Here is a 20,063-nt window from a genome sequence, read left to right on the forward strand (position 1 = left end):
TTTGATACTCATTGGATTGTTTTTAACCAAGCTTGATAAAAGGTAGTTCTTCTTAGTTCTTGAAAAGTTGTCATTTTGTTGACATACAGTTCATTTTAACAACAATATGGAATTGAATGAATTCAATATATATATATATATATATATATATATATATATATATATATATACATATATATATATATAAAATAAGAAGAATGAAGCTCATTCAGATCATTCCTATTCCAGGCTGCCATCTGGTGACAGAAGCTGTGCACACATTTTAGGCACAAGGGGAAAAAACACTTGTCAAAGAGCCATAACACAGACTAGATCAATTTACAAATCTAAAAACCAAAAGATAAGCTTCTGAATTCTGAGCCTTTTGGTGAATTGTGATGTTTGCTCTCCATTACAGTTTAACTCTTATGTAAATGAAAGGCGACGAGCGGAAGCACAGGCCAGAACGCGATAAGAGCGGAAAGAGGTGTGTTATTTTAGCATGGAGTGACCCAGTCTCACAGCTCCGCTTGGATTCAGACCAATCTGTACATTACATTACATTACATTACATTACATTACAGTCATTTAGCAGACGCTGTCATCCAAAGTGACTTACAATAAGTGCATTCATCATGGGTATTCAAGAGAACTACTAGTCACCAGAAGTCATCAGTACATCTCCTTTTGTTGTAGACTTTACCCTATCCACAAATAAAAAACGTGCAATTTGACACAGCATTTGGTGGCATGTCACGTTGCATGATTATGTTACATAAAGTGTAACATAATCTGTCTTATATTGATGCAATCATACAACGTCATGTTGTATGATTGCATCAATATAAGTCTATACACGAGCCAAGGTTCACTGAGGCTGTTCTTCTGTTCCTGCTGCTAGCCTGCTCTTAACTTACAACAATATAACTACTACTACTACTACTACTACTGTTACTACTACTACTACTACTACTACTACTACTACTGTTACTACTACTACTACTACTACTGTTACTACTACTACTACTACTACTACTACAGTTACTACTACTACTACTGTTACTACTACTACTACTACTACTACAGTTACTGCTACTACTACTACTACAGTTACTACTACTACTACTACTACTACAGTTACTGCTACTACTACTACTACTACAGTTACTACTACTACTACAGTTACTACTACTACTACTACTACTATGACTACTACTAGTACTACTACTACTGTTAGTAACAGTAGTAGTAGTGACAGTAGTAGTAACAGTAGTAGTAGTAGTACTACTACTACTACTACTACTACTGCACTGTTTAATTCATGTTACGCTGACATTGATTCATGACATGATGTATGAGATGCAACAGCATCTAGTACTACTTGTTGTGGTATACAACAGTATAACATAGTTTAATACAATATTCCCTCTGAATTGTGGTGGAGGAGAAGTAGAAAGTAGCATCAAATGAAAATACTCAAGTACAAATAGGTGTACCACAGACGTTCACTATAATGAACTGAGTAGTTAATAGTGTGGTACAGAAGCTACAAGTATCGTCCCCATGAGGAGCAGCAGGTGAAGCCACCACCCGAGTTCAGGCAAGATTCAAAGAAGAGTAAAAGTGTTTGTTTCCTCCCACATCCACACACAATTACAACTACATGCATGACACTTTGTCTACATCATTCCACGTGCAAGAAACAGTTACAAAGAGAGTTTCTGGGTGTGGAATGCAGGCATGCTCCCACTGTGTTCCTCACCAACAACGTCATTCTGCGCTGCAGGATATATGGATGTGTGCGTATTGAAAAGGGCTTCCTGATGCTTGATAACGTGTCCTGAGTCGTATTTTATAGAGAGCATGTCGTTTATTAATATTTAATACCACAGTGAATTGACAGTTTAGAGGCTCGCGTGGGGGCTCGCTCGTGGCCAATGGAGAGCTATGATTCAGTTGGATGTGGATCAGGGGTGTGTTGTGGTCTGCTTCTGGGAACTGGATTTGGGAAAAGGGGTTATCTGCTGCTGATAAGGGCCACATTTAAAAGAAGGGTTAGGATGAGACTACCTGACTTCTCTCTGTCTACTGGAGGAGCAGCACAGAGCGCTTCGGGAGGGTTTGACGCACCATGCTGCTGCTCGCGGTCACCGTGTCCGTCGCCAATATGTTTTTAGCTGTCGGAGTTATTTGCGCGCCCCTGTCGGACCAGGGCCCCCATATCGCCCACAGCTGGGGCCAGTCGGTCCGACTCACGCACCTGTACGCCGTCAGACAGGGACTACACCTGTTGATCGGGGAGGATGGACAGATCCACGGCTCTGCGCTCCAGACTCCGTACAGTAAGTTCAAAACACAGACTTAAGACGGACTGTGGTGACTGGAGGAGGTTTGGTGGATTCTCACACCGGTGACCGTTTGACCCGCAGGCCTGCTGGAGATCAGTCCGGTGGATCCCGGCTGTGTTGTCATCAGAGGAGTAGCAACCGCACGGTTCCTCTGCATCGAAGGCGACGGAAGACTGTACTCATCGGTAAGGTTTACTATTATGACAAAGTGACAAATAGCGTTTATTATAGGCCTACTGCACATCTGCTGTTTACTGGTGGCATGGACATACGTGTAAAGTTATTATTCATCCAAAAATAGTCCATTGGTCTGATTTATTTGATCATATTTATGAAAAGTCACGTGTCAGGGGAATTACTTTATGACAAGATAGTTACTTAATTTAATCTGATTACTACTGCAGAGATGAGAGATGATTAGGATACATATTTATCAAATTAGTAAAATTATTTGATATTAGAATGTATAATCCATTATACAAACATGTATTTACTCAACAGATTAAATTCAACTCTCTGAATATAGCAGGAATATCAGAACATCAGAATAAATCATATGAATAAATACAGTACATAAAGTAAAATATAGAAGTGTACTATGAAGTCATTTAATAACTTGTAGCAATAAGTAATAACTGAATAACTAACTTATTGTTAATGTGACGTTGTCATTCTTATTGCCATAGTTTATGTTATTATGACAAAATGCCTTTTGAAGAAGAGTTGTATTCACGTTGTTATTATTATTATTATTGTTATTATTACCAAAGAAAGAGAGACTCTTAAGGAATCTCTTTGTGTCTCTGAAGTGTCCTGCTGCTCTTCACAGCAGCTCTTTGATAGCATGCGCTGCCTCGCTGGTACTTCCTGTGTCTGCGTGTTCTCTGCACATGTCACATTGTATCCTTTTTTATAAATAAACAGATAGACTGCTCATACAATATGACTACAGTATAAATAAAACTCACCATGTGACTTAGAACTGCTCTTTTAACTGTTGTTACAAAGAATACGAGTAACACAATGCTGTGATAGCTGCATTAGATGTAAAGGACATGTTCTAAAGATCTTCAGAAAACGTGTCTGCAGATCTGTTGACCTGAGCGTTCCTGCTGCTTTTCATATGTCGTTCATCAGCTTCCATGTTCAGAAAACACTGCATGCCAGTCAGTCATTCATTAAAACAGACGACCAGTTCATCAACCTTTGTCCGGCGTGGTGCAGGGTAGGATGTGTTTGCAAAGTGAAAAGCTGAATGAAAAGAGCCAGCAGCAGCAATAACAACCTTGGCCTCTGACTGTCTCTGTGGTCAAAGTAAACAGCCGTCGAAGAACTTGCAGCACCATTTTTGGGGCCTTTTATCTAAAAACACCATTCGTGCAAATCCTAAGGGAAACTGCTATTCTAATTTAGGATTTATTTTGCTGTCTGAGCAACTTTCTAACCTATAGGATACGAGGAAAGAAAACTAAAACATTGCCATTGCAAGATGGGCCAAATACAGGTAAATAAATCATAAAAAACTAAACAAATAACAAGTAAAAGTTCACGGTTTGGCTGTAAAAAACAGATTATAGCCTAATTAACCTGCTGGGGAGCTGGAACCCTATTAGTCCCTACTCCTTGAAAGGACTGTATGCATGTAATGAGCAGGTTTTACTGACTTTTGTAAGAAAACGCACAACAGATGAAGAGTAACCTTTCGTGAGATGTCGTACGAACCATTGCATGAGGATTCGTTGCATTTCTCCCCCTCACTGTGCAATGCGTGCACAGCAGTCCTGTTGGAGCATAACATGACCTCAGGTTTATTGTTCAATATATTTTAGGGCTGAAACTATGATTAACTGGTGATTATTTTCTCAATCATTGTTCAGGCAATAAAACATCATGAATTGAGTCTAAACAGTCAGCACCAGAATGAGGAGAGAAGCGTCATGAAGACAGCAAACTGATGTGACGTCTGTTTGTCCAATGTCTGATTCTCTCCATCTGTGGACATGTCCCATCATTTCCAGCACGCCTACAGCAGAGACGACTGCACCTTCAGAGAGCAGATCTTGCCGGACGGCTACAACATCTATGTCTCCGACAGACACGGAGCTCTGCTCAGTCTGGGAAACCACAGGCAGAGGCTGCAGGGTCGAGACCGGGGCGTACCGGCTCTGGCCCAGTTCCTGCCGAGGATCAGCACCGTGGATCAGGCCTCGTCCCCCGAACCGGACGTACCTGACCAGCCGCAGCAGAGCGCAGCACAAACAGAAGAACCCGTGGACTCGATGGACTCGTTTGGAAAGCTCTCCCAGATCATTCACAGTCCCAGCTTCCACAAGAGATGAGACGGTCGCTCTCTACACCAGCAAACGGATGCATCACGAGGTGTTCTGCTTTGTCTTAGGCCTGAGAACCTGCACTCCTCACTGCATGTTGTAGAACCAGGAACTGACGCACGTTCAGCCGGCCTGCAGCCAGAAAGGTTGCCGCAACATCCTGCCAGCTCTGTCCAGTCAGACATGACCGAACACAATACATGCGCAGTGTCCTACAGAGAGGAGAACGACACCTGTACTGAGTGTAACGTTCTATTCCGTCACTTTCAGTAACAGCCTTTACATTTACTGAACAAACACCCAAAGTTCTCTCATTCTTCCTCCCCAAAAAGCAGCCTATGGCCAACAGGGAGGGATGTGTTTGACCTCTGGTTTGTTTGGAGCAAAGACACGGTAACACGATGGCTGAAGGCAAAGAATAGTACAGCATTGGTCACAGCGTTTGATCAGCAGGTGTAGCGCCACATCAAGGAGCACCAATCACACGTCACACTTATCTTAGAAGCCATCTCATACAAAGAGTGATTCAACACATCGGGAACCTCAGGGCACGCTGCCTCAGTCAGCTGAGGAGGAAAACTAGTTTGCTACCAGCAGATGAGGATCAGCATGTTGGTCAAATGAACTATATAATAACTAATATAATAGTGAGTTAAAGAGAGGACTACTATTCCATGCCTGACAAAAAGCAGTGCAGTAGCATACTTAGTATGATATTTATTTGGTTGTTTAAAGGTCTAGCAGTGTGACCTTGAATGCTTTATTGAATGCACTGTTCCATATGTGTGATGTTTCCTGTTACATGTAAAGCAACGATTTGCATTGGTTGATGTTTAATTTGATAGATTTGGAATAAAGTCTTCAAAGCATTCTGAGCACAATGTGTGATAAATACGTGTCACAGTAAGATGGAAATAGTTTTAAAGATGAATTTACAAACATATGAACTCATATGCATTTGTTTTTATATTTTGCATCATGTACAGCCTTCATCATTACAGACAGTAGAGAGATGGAGTGGAGTAACAAGATTCAAACCGGTTCATGGTTTTCATGGTCAGAATGAAAGTCAGACCTTCACAAATCCCTGAGCAGGAGCAGGAGAGACCGGCGGAGGAGGTCTGAGATCCAAAAACACGTTGGATATTTTGGTTTTGACTACAATTCTCTGGATTTGGCAAAAACTGGGTTGTGACTGTATTAGGGTGGAAAAGAAGGGAGAGAACAGGCGAGGTAAAGAGTCAACGTAGTGAACAAAGCTGGAATGAAAACAGTTCAAATGAAGTACAGAGATGTTTTGTGAGGGAATTTAAAATAATCCTTAAATTCATAAAGGTAGATAAGTAAATGGACTTGACCAGTGCCTCCTAGTCTTCTGACTCAAAGTGCTTTAACACTTCACACTCATCATTCATCCATTCACACATCAGGACCCTAACTAACCATTCACACCCATTCACACACCCACCGCACAGATTACAGGAGCAAGTTGGTGTTAAGTGTCTTTCCCAAGGACACATGAACGTGGACTAGAGGAGCCGGGGATCGAACCGCCGATCCTCTGATTGAAGGACGACCTGTGTAAGTGCGCTGGTCTCAGCCCAATAGCGTTGTCTAGGGAATAGAAAAAGAAGCTAAAGAAGAAGAACAAAGCCCTGCATATGGAACGTATCTGCAAGAAAGCGATGAGTGAGAGGAGAACGTTGGGCAAGAATCAAAAGACACAGGGATTAATAACATATTCCTGCAGACCAGGACCTGGAAAAACTCTGTTTATAATTCTGTTTATTGCATATATGTAATAAATTGTACCGAGCAGAGAACATTAGATGAAGGGGAGCGGAGACCTTCTTGGGGACAAAGATGTATCTCAGGAGCATATAAGACTTGAAGCAGATGGGAAGGTTGGAGGCCCTGAGTGTACTACAGTGGAACGCAAGAAACTCATTAGCAAAAGGCCAAAAGTTGAAAGCATCCATCAGAAACTTAGACTAGAAAATGTCAGTGATGACATCAGTTAGCTGGCTGGTACATGTTGTTAGTACGCGACCAGGAATGCTATGTTCACTGTCATCAGGGTTCTCCTCACATGTGGATCCTGACAGTGCCGGTCCCCTCTGGTCCTCTGGAGGCGGGGCAGACGTGACGGCCGACTCTGTGTTGAGGAGATCAAAGTGCACCCCTGCGTTCTGGACTTCCTGCCACATCTCTAATATTGCTGCTGTTGACGTCTCTCAGTCTCTCTTGAGACCTTCGCTTCGCCTCCTCGAGGCTTTCAGTCTTGCTCTGTTGATGCTGTATGCCTGACAGATGTTTACCTCTAACTGACGTTAGGACTGGTGTCTCACATGTGGGGTCTTGGTCTGTGAGGCTGCCTCCACACTTGCAAGAGAGCTGGAGCTTTCTCAGGGCCTCTGACACAGATACAGATGAAGTATACAGGATGAGTAGTACAGCGTATCTCTGTAACTCCGCTAACGTTACCCAGTGAATCCAAAAAGTACTTCTGAAACATTAATACCAATTGATGACGTTTATGTAGCAGATGATCTCACAACGTGTTCTGTTAGCGCATCTAAAATAACTCAAATAATAAAAACAGAGTTAGCTAAATATTGCTTAGGGTTAACCCCAAGACATGACATCAGCTCTAATGTTGAGGGATCAGGCACACGTTGTACATTTAAGACATGATGTTTAACTTAGACATCGATGTGAGATCAACATTACGACTACTAATACTAAGAGTAGCAGCGGATATAGTAGGAAAACATAAAAGGCACTTCCTCAAGCCAATATTGTGTTTGTCCGTTCTGGCTCACCATACAACATGGCGTCCTCCATGGAAGGGGAACCGCTCCCTACGTACATATAAAGGGTTAACTGTAAGGTAACACAACACAATGAGTGTTATTATTTACTAATTAAAGGTTAACATGTGTAACATTTAGGGGAATTATAGACAGAAATTGACTACAGAATGTTTTCTTTGTATAATCACCAATCACCTGAAATAAGAATGTTGTCTTTTAATTATCTTACAATCATTACGAGGACATTATGCTACTTACAAAAAGATTCACGTTTTCACATTGGCCATAGTTCTCCAGAAACACTTTGTTGAAAAAGTTTTAACTAGTTGAAATGTATGACCTCACCACTAGATGACGCCAAACCCTCTACACTGGACCTGTAAAGCATCCATCCATCCATCCATCATTTCTACAATCGTGACAGCATACGACATCCTCTGTTCTTGCTTGTGAAAAAAAGGGAAAGTGTTTCAGCAGCGCCTTCACCTTCTCCACAACATTGGTGAGGATACAGTACCAAGTCCACCTCTACGTCATCCTGGAAGAACAGACTGTATGCAAACTGTATGACCTAACATCCACCAGCAACTCAATCCCCAGCTTTCAACCAAAGGTACCTGTAGGCCAGATGTTTGGAGCTGACAGCCTGTGGGTGAAAGGAAAGTGATGATCATTGATCAGGATTTCTTATTGATTACATATAATGTTTAATTTACTGGTACGTTAATACTCAAGTACAGTTAGCCGTATTTAGTGTCGTCTAAATGTGTGGTCTGCTGTGATGCATGGCTTACATTGTGTAAGATAATGCATGCTCAAAACAAAACAGAGACAACTATCGTTTATGTCAAAAACGCACAAAAAGAAGTTGTTTCAAATGCATCTTTAACCAAAATGTTTGTCTTAAGTACACCGCACATATCAGCTGTACTAATGGAACCATCTAGCAACCTTCAGGCAACGCTCCCTGAGGTTCCCTAAACACAACATCTGACAACAGCGTGCTGCTCATCTATTCAGTGGAGAGCAATACACAACACTGCAGTTCATGTATCAACTGTGATGACGTCTTTAACGTTTTAAGCGCTCCTCTTTCACTGTTTCACTGTTATAACACACGGTGTGTAATGTGTACGCGTCTCGTAGGTCGCGGATCACTGGCCACGCCTGTCCTCTGATGTGGGAGCTGAGCGCGGACCCTGAACGCAGCATTAATGTGAGTCACATGACGGGCCAACCTCTCCGACTGATCTGACACTCGTCTAATAATCATGGTGAGCACTTCTCCAAATACACAACTATCCTCTGCCTTTGCGTGTTCGCTCCGGCTACTCGCCCGTGTTCACGTTCGGTCAATGGAACAGTTCAAGTGTGTAGCTCAAGTTATCTTAATACGACTTGTTAGTGAGCGGCACTGTGGCCTAACGCCTCTGAGGCAACGTCAGACAGCGGCTAGCTAGGCTAACGACCTGCAACTGCGAGCTAGTAGCTAACGTTAGTGTGACTGAAACGTGTAATTTATTCACGGTGTCTATAATACATTCATCGTGACCTTGAAGTCCGTGTCATGTGTTGGATGGACGTACAGACGAGCCAGTCAGTGTGACGTTAGCCTCTGGTTTTGGCGACAGTGTGAGAGCTAGCGCTAGCTGTTGTTAGCGTAGCGTTACTCTTCCGCCTTGGTGTGTCGTGTTTAGCTGAAGCTAGCTGAATGTTGTGGCCCGAGCTCGCGTCAGCGTCGGATAAACAGAAGTTGTGTCAGCTGGTTAGCAGCAGCGCTACGTCAAACCGCTAACGGGCCGCAGCAGAGATGCTGGACTTCACACTTAAAGTAGTGCAGGACGTGTGTCTGCGCCACTCGCGAGCATTTAGGTAACGTAAGCTAATGTTACGTTACATACATTAGATTACATCGATGGAGGAGAGAAGTTAGCTTGTTTTGGGTAATCTCGTGTTTCGCATACTGCACAGCACTGTCACTACGAACACCTGAGTGCTTTGAATTCGATGACAGGTAAACAACCTGATGAGGGGGTGTTGTTGAGGTCCATTGCTCTGTTTTGCAGTTCAGTCCACTGCTAAGGAACCTAAGCTAGCTAGATGCTGCGGTGTCTAATTCAAAGGTGGCATAGCATTGCATGACAGCATGGGTGTCCTTGATTGTCCAGCACTGTGTAAATGAAGCTGATGTGTGAATACGTGTTTGTGTTCTCTGGTTTTTCAGCCGACCACGCAGCAGTCTCCCCAGGACGAGCAGGAGAAGCTCCTCGATGAAGCCGTGCAGGCCGTCAAGGTCCAGTCGTTCCAGATGAAGCGATGCCTGGTAGGTTTCAGATGTCATTATGGTTGTGATCATTGTTTTAAACCAGTGGGTCGCAGCCCTGTGCGTAGACCACGTACCAGTTTGTACTAATGCGTTTCAGATCGCAGCGTTTGTTCACGCTGTCGGTGTGGCAGCAGTAACTGATGTGCTCACCGCCTGGTCCCTCCTTTTAAACAACCGAGAAGTTTAGGGGTCTGGATTCATAACGTTTACCACTAAACGTCTCCTTCAAAACAATGTGTAATATTGAGTGTTATTCACAAATGCATGCTGAAAAGATTGGAGAGCAATAATCTGCTATTCAGTTTGAGTGGCGTCGCAGCCCGACACCGTACAGACACTGAGAGGGTGCTCGGCGGCGCCACAGAGCAAAGTAAAGGAGGCCTCGCCGTTGAAGCTACGTCAGAAAACTACCGTGTCTGGTCAGAGCAGAGCATGTTCAACTTAACACAGCCACTAAGCTATAGCATAGGAAAGGCCAGCTACCACCTACTACTTTGTATGAGTCAATGCTGCATTTTGGGATTCAGGTCGTATCTCGTTTGTGGTTATTTTGCATGTTCGTCGCTTAATTGTGTTGTGCGGTCTGCAGGACAAGAACAAGCTGATGGATGCCCTGAAGCATGCCTCTAACATGCTGGGTGAGCTGAGGACCTCCATGCTCTCTCCAAAGAGCTACTATGAGCTGTGTATCCTTTACAGGTCTGCTAGTGCCTCACCGGTTGGCTCTGCACTGCGCTCGCATGGCGGTTACAGCTGATAACCCCACCCCCACCCACTGGTTACCTCCTGTTAGCACTGCCAGGACGTTTGCGCTGTTTGCACCATTAGCTACAAGCCGCCGGCTCAGGTGTCGCCATGCTGAGAACCATTAAGAGGCAATTGAAATGCTCCCAATCTGGTATTATGCACCTTTGAGATATCATGTTGTCGTATTATTTGTTTAGGAAGGCAGACTAGAAGACACATTTAATATGTCTCCACTTCTAATGAACCTTTCAGCTATGTAGAAGAGTTCAAGACATGTTCACTGGTCAGATCTTTTATGACATCTGTCCTGACATTTTTGGAGTGGTGCATTGAGAGCTCATTCAAACGGAGAGCCAATATGTAAAATGGGTTTTCTAGAGTGACTTCAGTCAGTTGTGTTGTGTACTGGGTTCCCAGTGCAGCCAAAGCATGCGTGACCTATGCAGCACTGTGCCTGAAAACCTCCTCGATGGAGGACTGAGACCATGTGTTCGGTTGCTTCTGGACGCTGTGTTTGGCTCACGGAACCCGCTGAGTGGTGGCGACCTCGCCACCACTCAGCGGGTGAGTTTGCCTTTATGTTTTGCTACAATTGTATGAAATGTGTTTTACGAGAACTTGGAGCCCATTGCTTGCTTAATGTTACATCGTGGCTTGTTTTTGAGGTTGAATGAAGTCTGTGTGATGCTGCTTCTGTTGTTTTCATTTCGTCACACTAAGCAGCATGGCTGTTGCAGACACACCTGACGGAGGTCTGAGAGCCCCTCTCTAGTGTTTGTGTGTGGATGCATCATGGTGGGCTTGCGCTGGTCCCTAACGGTCTTTTCAGATATGGCCATCTCTGACGAACTCCACTACCTAGAAGTTTATCTGACTGATGAGTTCGCCAAAGGACGCAAGGTGGCAGACCTCTATGAGCTGGTCCAGTATGCCGGCAACATCATCCCCAGACTGTGAGTATCACCGTAAAGAGGAATGTGTCCCATCAGCGTTGGTGGTAGATGTTGTCGATTGAAGCAATACATTGCTCAGTTCAGGTAGCCAGATTACGCTCAAGATTACGTTCTAAAACGGGACTCCCTGAACCTGTTCTACGTTCCATTGTGTAAATAAAGCACATTACATCAGACAACGGAATAGCAGAGTTGTGTTCATCCAGTGGTCTCTTTGTCCTCAGTGCTTTTGACCCTTGTTACCATCGACCCTGCTTGCTCCCCTCTCTCCCCAGCTATCTGCTGATCACGGTGGGCGTGGTGTACGTCCGCTCCTTCCCCCAGTCTCGTAAGGACATTCTGAAGGACCTGGTCGAGATGTGTCGCGGAGTCCAGCACCCGCTCAGAGGCCTCTTCCTCAGAAACTACCTGTTGCAGTGCACCCGCAACATCCTGCCAGATGATGGAGAGCAGCCGGAGTAAGAGGAGCCTCTAGTCCACTGCACTTTACCATAGCATGCTTCTCTGAGACGCCACCGTCAGAATTCACTCTGTCATCACTGACATAAACCAACAAATCATCGCACTTTAACATTATTCTACTAGTAAAGTAAAGTCCATATACACGGCTAAAGAGGGTGTTCAACACTACCGTCAGTCCACTGCCCTCGAGGTACTGGAGTACAGGGTTCCTTCTTCTTATTAGTGAACCCTGACTCTTGAGGTCACCACATCCAACATCATGTTGGTGCACAGCCATGTTTGCCATGTGAGCCTGAAGGCCTTCTGCTACAGCAGCGCCAGTGTGCGTCTGTTTACCCCGGTGAAATGTAAGGAAATAAAGGGTTCTTTTCTATTTAACCTTATCGAATGCTAAAGTTCACACAGACATCTGGAACATATTGGCTACATCACAAGACCTCTGAGAAGAGCCTGCGAAAGCCTACAGTTGATATATTATACAAGTAATATAATCAAGTGAATTCCTACAAAAAGGGTAGGCTACCTTTTTATAACGGTGTCTTTATAAGAGTGTAAGAAAAGTAAAAAAGAAAAATTACTGAAAATACAATTCTTCAAAACCAGGGGATCTACCTTTTGTGTAAAAATGATTTTGTCAACAGTATCAAATTCATATTTATCATTCTCAGTCTCAAACAAAGCTTAATGTCACATGATGTGCTACTTCAGTACACCTTCAGAACAAATGTTACTGTGAGCGCTACAGAAACGTCCAACATCCAGGGACTCAAGTCTGTCAGTGGAGCAGTTCATCACGTTAACATTAACAGTTAACAAACGCAAATAAGTTCAGTCTTTGTCCTCACTGGCCGGTAGATCAAACCGAATGACCTGGAGAAAGCTGCTGTGACACACACACACACACACACACACACACACACACACACACACACACACACACACACACACACACACACACACACACACACACACAGTGTTGACTGCTGTCTACTGTAGCTGAGTAGAGCCTCATTCAACTCAACTTCAAAGCACTAGTTATGTTGATATCAAGCTTCTCGTTTCACTTTGTGTGGAGACGTCTCAGGGTGTAGTCACTGTGTCGTAGTTCTTCAACCACACCTACAGTTTGGATGCTTTGTTTGGCCGCGATGAGTCCGAGGCTTTGCATGTCCCGTTTCTGAACTTGTTGCATCGACTCCACAGGGGAACGGAGGAGATGACCGGCGACATCAACGACTCCATCGACTTCGTCCTCCTGAACTTTGCGGAAATGAACAAGTTATGGGTCCGAATGCAGCATCAGGGTCACAGCCGGGACCGAGAGAAGAGAGAAAAGGAACGACAAGAACTCAGGATTCTGGTGGGAACCAACCTAGTCCGCCTCAGCCAGCTGGAGGGAGTCAACGTGGAAAAGTACAAACAGGTGTGTTTGCGTACGTCTCTTGTTTCCAATAAGTAAGATTATCATTTCAGTTTAGAGTTCAGAGTGTGAAGTTCAGTTAGAGGCACTATACATCACCTAAAGACATCTACAGATGCTCCTTGTAGGCCACGGTCTACTGGATGCAGATCCTACTGGACTGCATGCAGACTCTTCCCCCCCGTCCATCCTTGAGACCACTGCCACTCTGTTGGGCTTGCTCTCGCATACCATCCGGTTCTTCAGAGAGAAACGTTAAGTGACCAGTGAGACGGGCAGGATTAGGCCAGAGGAATCAAACTGCAGATAAATTGAATCATGGTGTCGTGTGTTCAGCCTGGAGAGGAATCAAACACCTGAGCTCTCAATCATCAAGACATGAGGCTCAGATCACCTGTATGTAGGGGGAGGTTTGGTTTTGTTCCAGTTCTAAACAGCCACAGTACAAGTCCTGGTCAGTTCATACGCTAAATTATCTACGGCTTATAACCCTTTTTGTTTGAGTTAGATTTGTTACTGCGTAGCTTAAACTGAGTGAGTGTGGCAGCACACCAAATGGCCTCTTCCAGGAGTAGTCTACTGAAAGAGCTACTTGTACAGATGTTGACGTCGTTGTCAGGTCTGTCAGAATTCTTTGTTTCAGCTCTGTTGGTTCTGGGTCGTCTCTGCTTCCCCCTCTTCGGTCTTCTATCTGCTGCGTTGACGTACTGTACAACCATTGAGCTATTTGTTCTGTTTGTCATCTTTCCGGTAACACTGGCTTCCTCTTTGTGTCTCTCTCCACAGATTGTTCTTGCTGGAGTGCTGGAACAGGTTGTGAACTGCAGAGACTCGTTGGCTCAGGAGTATCTAATGGAGTGCATCATTCAGGTAGCTTTTATTATTGTCGTTGTGCAACACAGGTTTGCACGATACAATGTTAAAGCTACCTCCATGCTACACAAACACACGGACAGATGTTCTGTATACTGATGGACAAAGAGTATGCAAGATTCTTTCTTTAATGAAGAGTAAGTAAAGCTGCTGAACTAAAATACTCTCGTCTTGTAAGGTTTTCCCAGATGAGTTCCACCTTCAGACCCTCAACCCTTTCCTGCGGTCCTGTGCTGAGCTCCATCAACACGTCAATGTCAAGAACATCATCATCGCCCTCATTGACAGGTACGCTTTGATTCACCGTGAAGTTAATGGAGATAGAAGTCGCTCATTCCTGGGACGAGTCGTAGTTTGTTTCCCAGGTGTAGCGTTCCTGGATGTTCTGTGTAAAAGAAGAAACCGTTTCAAAAGGATCCGTAGTATAATGAGATGACTGTACGTTTCATCCACAAACTCAAACGGTGGATGTGAGATGGAAATGAACAGGACACGTGTGTGAATGTATTGAGACTAATTTCAGTTTTGTTTTTCAGACTCGCTCTCTTTGCTCATCGAGAAGACGGCCCCGGCATTCCAGCTGAGATCAAACTGTTCGACATCTTCTCTCAGCAAGTGGCCACTGTCATTCAAGTAGGTCCAGTGAAGTTGACCCAGTCTGCAGGACCGGGTCATCAGTCTGTGCTCACTAAACGTGTTTTATTTCTAATGATTGTGAAGCATGTAAAACATGGGGGGGGGGTGTTCTGTGTAAAGACAGAAACGGAACACGATGTAACATCCAGATGGATTTAAAATGAACATCTGTCTTTTTAGGACTGACCTCTGTAGGTATTTCTCTTTCTTTACTTTGTATTTTTCTGCACAAAAAGGAGATAGAGGAGATTTCAAGATATCAGATGAACCTCAAGCCTTTTATTTCTGCCCCTACAGGAGAAAAACAAAGTAGACAAAACCATCCAGTCATGGGTCACTTAAACTTTCATGTCAACTGTGACAGAATAATAATCCAGCAAAACAGTCTCATCGCTGCCAAGCTATGAAAACTGCCAGTTTAAGTTTGAAAGGCGCTGACGTTTCTTTTTCTGTGACTCCTCCTTCAGTCTCGCCAGGACATGCCCTCAGAGGACGTGGTCTCTCTTCAGGTCTCTCTCATCAACTTAGCCATGAAATGCTACCCAGACCGTGTGGACTATGTCGATAAAGTCCTGGAGAGCACTGTGGAGATATTCAACAAGCTCAACTTGGAACAGTAAGTCCTGAAACACTGAGGTTTAGGAAATACGATGAATGTCTCTGGAGCGCGTAGGAGAGATTCACTGTTTGGTATTTTGATCAGAAACTCTGATACCGTCACGCTCCAGACAAGCCGTTTTGTCACAGAAAGGATAGAATGGTAGAGTGATCGACAACTTCAATACTCCTTGTCTCACCTCTCCCCTCTCCGGTCTCTCCCTCCCCCAGCATAGCAACCAGCAGCGCCGTGTCAAAGGAGCTGACCCGACTGCTGAAGATCCCGGTGGACACCTACAACAACATCCTGACCGTGCTGCAGCTCAAGCACTTCCCGCCGCTCTTCGAGTACTTCGACTACGAGTCGCGCAAGAGCATGAGCTGCTACGTGCTGAGCAACACGCTGGACTACAACACCACCATTCTGGCGCAGGAACAGGTCGGATTCTTAACTTCTACTGAGGACATTGTTGGTTTGTGACGGGATGAAAGTCATGAAAGTCAGACGTGCTGCAGACGTGCTGCAGACGTGCTGCAGAAATACGCGATGTTCAACTGATCTAGCGGTTGTCCGTAACATTAGTGATGCCATACGGACTAAGTCCCTGGAGCGTCCCAGGTTGTTGTACCACTAGTCTCTGACTCCTCAGGTCAAGTACATCAAGTCTAAACTCCTCTCCCTCCGTGGTTTCTCTAGGTGGACTCCATCTTGAACTTGGTATCCACACTGATACAGGACCAGCCAGACCAACCGGCTGACGATCCCGACCCCGAGGACTTTGCTGAGGAGCAGAGCCTTGTGGGTCGTTTCATCCACCTGCTCCACTCTGAAGATCCCGATCAACAATATCTTGTGGGTCCTTTAGATGTCTGCACTCCTAACTGTTACTGCTGTACCATATTACCTGCAGACCATTTAGAAACCATGCTGTAGTGTTTGCCTTTTGTTCAATTCAGACTTGATGTGGACTGTAATCTAGGGCTGGGTATCAATACTCTTTACCTGTTTATTAAGGTATCGACTAAAATAACCCAGTACAGGTAGTGTCCAAACATGTCCAGTCAAACGATTCCTTTTGTGTCCCGATAGAGAAGACATTTAAAACTCGTGTTTCTATAAATGTGACTTTTTGATTGACCTCTCTGCTGTTGTTAACTCTCTGATTTGTGGTCAGATTCTGAACACAGCCCGGAAACACTTTGGGGCGGGTGGAAACCTAAGGATCCGCTACACACTCCCTCCCCTGGTGTTCGCTGCCTACCAACTGGCCTTCAGATACAAGGAAAACTCTTCATCGGTGCGCAAACGTCCTTCTTCACTACGTCACGCGCTGCAATTCTAGTTTTTGTCCGTCCTTTTAAATTGGACCACATTTGTCTTCCATCAGGACGACAAGTGGGAAAAGAAGTGTCAGAAGATCTTCTCCTTCGCCCATCAGACCATCAGCGCTCTAATCAAAGCCGAGCTGGCCGAGCTGCCTCTTCGACTCTTCCTGCAGGGGGCGCTGGCTGCGGGCGAGGTCGGCTTTGAGAACCACGAGACTGTAGCCTACGAGTTCATGTCACAGGTACAATGTTTAATTGAACTGTCGGGCCTTTGAATCTCTGGAGCAATCTCTCGTCTTGTGTTAAAGTGGATTTGTTGAACCTCAACCCTCCCCCAGGCCTTCTCTCTGTACGAGGATGAGATCAGTGACTCTAAAGCCCAGCTGGCAGCCATCACGCTGATCATCGGTACCTTTGAGCGGATGCGATGTTTCAGCGAGGAGAACCACGAGCCGCTGAGGACTCAGTGTGCGCTGGCGGCCTCCAAGCTGCTGAAGAAGCCCGACCAGTGCCGAGCCGTCAGTATCTGCGCCCATCTCTTTTGGTCGGGTCACAGCACCGACAAAAGTGGGGAAGAGGTGTGTTGGAATTGTTCTTCTTCTTCTATTCAGCCTGCGTTAATACGCCAGATCCAAGTACATGCGTTTATTTATTATAAGATGGAAGATGTTAGAGAGGAGGTCGTTGGTGGATGACGTGCTACAAAGGTGGGTGTGGACGTAACGAAGACGGGGTCACCGTCTTACACCGCTTAGCTTACAGGACGCCCCAACAGATAGTCAAGGAAAACTGTTTAGATGTTCCAACAATCTTCTGTCATTGATAGAGATAACACTTGTCCAGGAAGCTCATTGTTCCGACACATCTGAACTTGAATCTGTTTCCTCAGCTGTCATTAAGTGCTGATGTTGCATTTTTAGATTCGCGATGGCAAGCGGGTGATGGAGTGTTTAAAGAAAGCCCTGAAGATTGCCAACCAGTGTATGGACCCATCGCTGCAAGTCCAGCTCTTCATTGAAATCCTCAACAGATACGTCTGCTTCTATGAGAGGGAAAACGATGCGGTAGGACACCTCAAATGAGACCTTTTTCTTTGCATGCTCTGAGGGAACCTGTCGTCTCTTCTGAAATGTAAACGAGGAACCTGCTTCCTGTACTGGTGGTTTCTCCTGGCTAGAGCTGACATCTTGCCAAGTTTACATGACTGGGTTTCGCGTTTTGTGCAGACAGGGAAAGTGTTGCTGTAGACGTACGTCCTTGTCTTCAGAATGATTACATTCAAGGTTAGATTAAAAGTGCCATGAGGCTTCCAGCTGCAACCTGTCTAACCTTCACAACACGTAGCAGCTTTCTCTCTATATGGTGTGAATGCAGTCGATAAATGTCGCACTACAAACGGGAACGCTTACACTGTCCCTCACCCTCCACCCCTCCAGGTGACTGTCCAGGTATTAAACCAACTTATCCAGAAGATCAGGGAAGATCTTCCCAACCTGGAGGCCAGCGAGGAAACGGAGCAGATCAACAAACACTTCCAGAACACGCTGGAGCATCTTCGCCTGCAGAGAGAATCCCCCGAGTCGGAGGGCCCCGCCTATGAGGGCCTGGTCCTTTAAAACGGTTGGAGGTTGGAGGGAAGTCCATCCTTAGATGTTTCACTATATCATAAATATACAACAGCACACACAACATCCCATCCTGTAGGCCAGAGATAAACAAATAAATGTCAAGAAGAGCTCAAAGAACTCACTCCTTCCTTTTATTATTATAATTATTAATGTTTATGCATCATTTCCTCTTCACGGGCCTCACTAGCAGAACTGTATTCTGCAGCAGGTTGGAGATGTTACATTTTAAGAAGCGTGTGTCGGCAACACTGCACCACGGTTCAGTGGCGAGTCATGGGCATTCATATTCCTTTATGAATTCCTGCTCCACTAACTTGTCTTTAACCTATATCATTTTATTGTCACATTACTTATTAGCTGACATAGAGGCGTCACCTCACTCCTTCACATCTTTCCACAAGGAGAAGTGAGCGTATCGGTGAGTGTATAACGGCTACAGAACCTAGTAGTGCTGTTACAGCTGTATCGAGAGCTAGCCTCCACCCCTTAATCATCATCTATAGCTCCGCCTTCTGCAGGAGGCTTTGTTGCACGTTCTGAAGAGGTTGGGACCAACCAAGCTGAAGACCAGACAGATCGAAGCCTAAGCAAACTGTGGCCCCGCAGGGAAAGTGCAAACTACGTTGTCAAAAACGGAACGGAGCACCTTTTCATCTGGTCTGTCGATGCAGTTTATGACTGTAGACTTTAGCATGGTCCTCAATTCCTCTGCCGTTCCAACTGGACTGCAGAGAAATTACTAATTATTACCCAGAAAACTCTCACAGTTTGTCACATTTTTCTCATACTTAAGCAGTGTTTCAAAATAAAGTCAGAGTAGTCTCTCCATCCCACTGTGGACTCCACAGTTCATGCATTTGTTTATTTCTAGAGGTGTCGCCGGTGGATTGACACCTTCAGAACTGCAGCATGTGTTTGCATGCTTTAGTGTGCTTGTACTGGTTTTCAGTTTACTCTGTATGGACCACCAACTACAATGTCTGACCTTTTCATCATTCAGTTGATCAATGAAATCCCGTTGCTTGGTGACACTGTTGTTTCGGATTACTCTGTGGTGGTGGTGGGGGGGGTGCGGTGATTCCTCAGGATTGTATGCGAGTTGACAAGTTGCCGTACTGAGTACCTTATGATGTACATGTCTGCTGATTTCTCTTACTTTGCTATTATTGCTGATCTGTTATTGACCAATTTATTTCCCCTTTTTAAATCTGTGTAAACCTACTTGTAAATCAAATAAAGATTAAATAGCAATTATCATTGTCATTTGCTGAAATAAAATTGATATTAACAATAGGTTTTTGCATTTTGCTAATTTTACACACAGATCCACTCGTGCATGCATCCACACTCAAACACTTGCAGCCATGGCGAGATGAAACGGGAGCTCCTGCTTAGTGCACTGGTGCCTCACAGGTTCATAGGCCACTCTCACTGCCAAACCCCCTTTTTGCCATTTGGCATGAACACAAAAACACCTTCACACCCGCACAATCGGGCTCCTTGAGTGAAAAGTGGCCTAAGAGTGCAGACATGGTGTGGATTGAGTGAGCTTTAGAGCTGCTGGTCTCCTGTCTCTGACCTTTTAGTCCACCGACTTGTGACGGCATCAATGTAAGATGTAAATG

The 20,063-nt window shown here is 44.8% G+C and overlaps 2 protein-coding genes across 2 annotated transcripts; both read left to right on the forward strand.

Moving 5' to 3' along the window:
• The first annotated feature begins 2,083 nt into the window (after positions 1-2,083).
• Positions 2,084-5,489, forward strand: fgf19 (fibroblast growth factor 19). Its single transcript, XM_068710532.1, has 3 exons — positions 2,084-2,321; positions 2,409-2,512; positions 4,346-5,489. Exons 1-3 carry the CDS (start codon positions 2,111-2,113, stop codon positions 4,664-4,666), a joined length of 636 nt encoding a protein of 211 aa, XP_068566633.1. The 5' UTR covers positions 2,084-2,110; the 3' UTR covers positions 4,667-5,489.
• A 3,153-nt stretch (positions 5,490-8,642) lies between these two features.
• vps35 (VPS35 retromer complex component) lies at positions 8,643-19,731 on the forward strand. Its single transcript, XM_068710677.1, has 17 exons — positions 8,643-8,744; positions 9,695-9,793; positions 10,386-10,482; positions 11,373-11,496; positions 11,772-11,954; positions 13,162-13,381; positions 14,165-14,248; positions 14,430-14,539; positions 14,788-14,884; positions 15,355-15,503; positions 15,716-15,923; positions 16,182-16,337; positions 16,660-16,782; positions 16,873-17,052; positions 17,149-17,388; positions 17,731-17,874; positions 18,247-19,731. Exons 1-17 carry the CDS (start codon positions 8,742-8,744, stop codon positions 18,424-18,426), a joined length of 2,397 nt encoding a protein of 798 aa, XP_068566778.1. The 5' UTR covers positions 8,643-8,741; the 3' UTR covers positions 18,427-19,731.
• The last annotated feature ends 332 nt before the right edge of the window (positions 19,732-20,063 follow it).

This window comes from Cebidichthys violaceus, unplaced genomic scaffold (assembly GCF_023349555.1).
Source record: "Cebidichthys violaceus isolate CVI_PGR_0920_01 unplaced genomic scaffold, fCebVio1.0.p SCAF_16, whole genome shotgun sequence".
NCBI classification, from domain to species: domain Eukaryota; kingdom Metazoa; phylum Chordata; class Actinopteri; order Perciformes; family Stichaeidae; genus Cebidichthys; species Cebidichthys violaceus.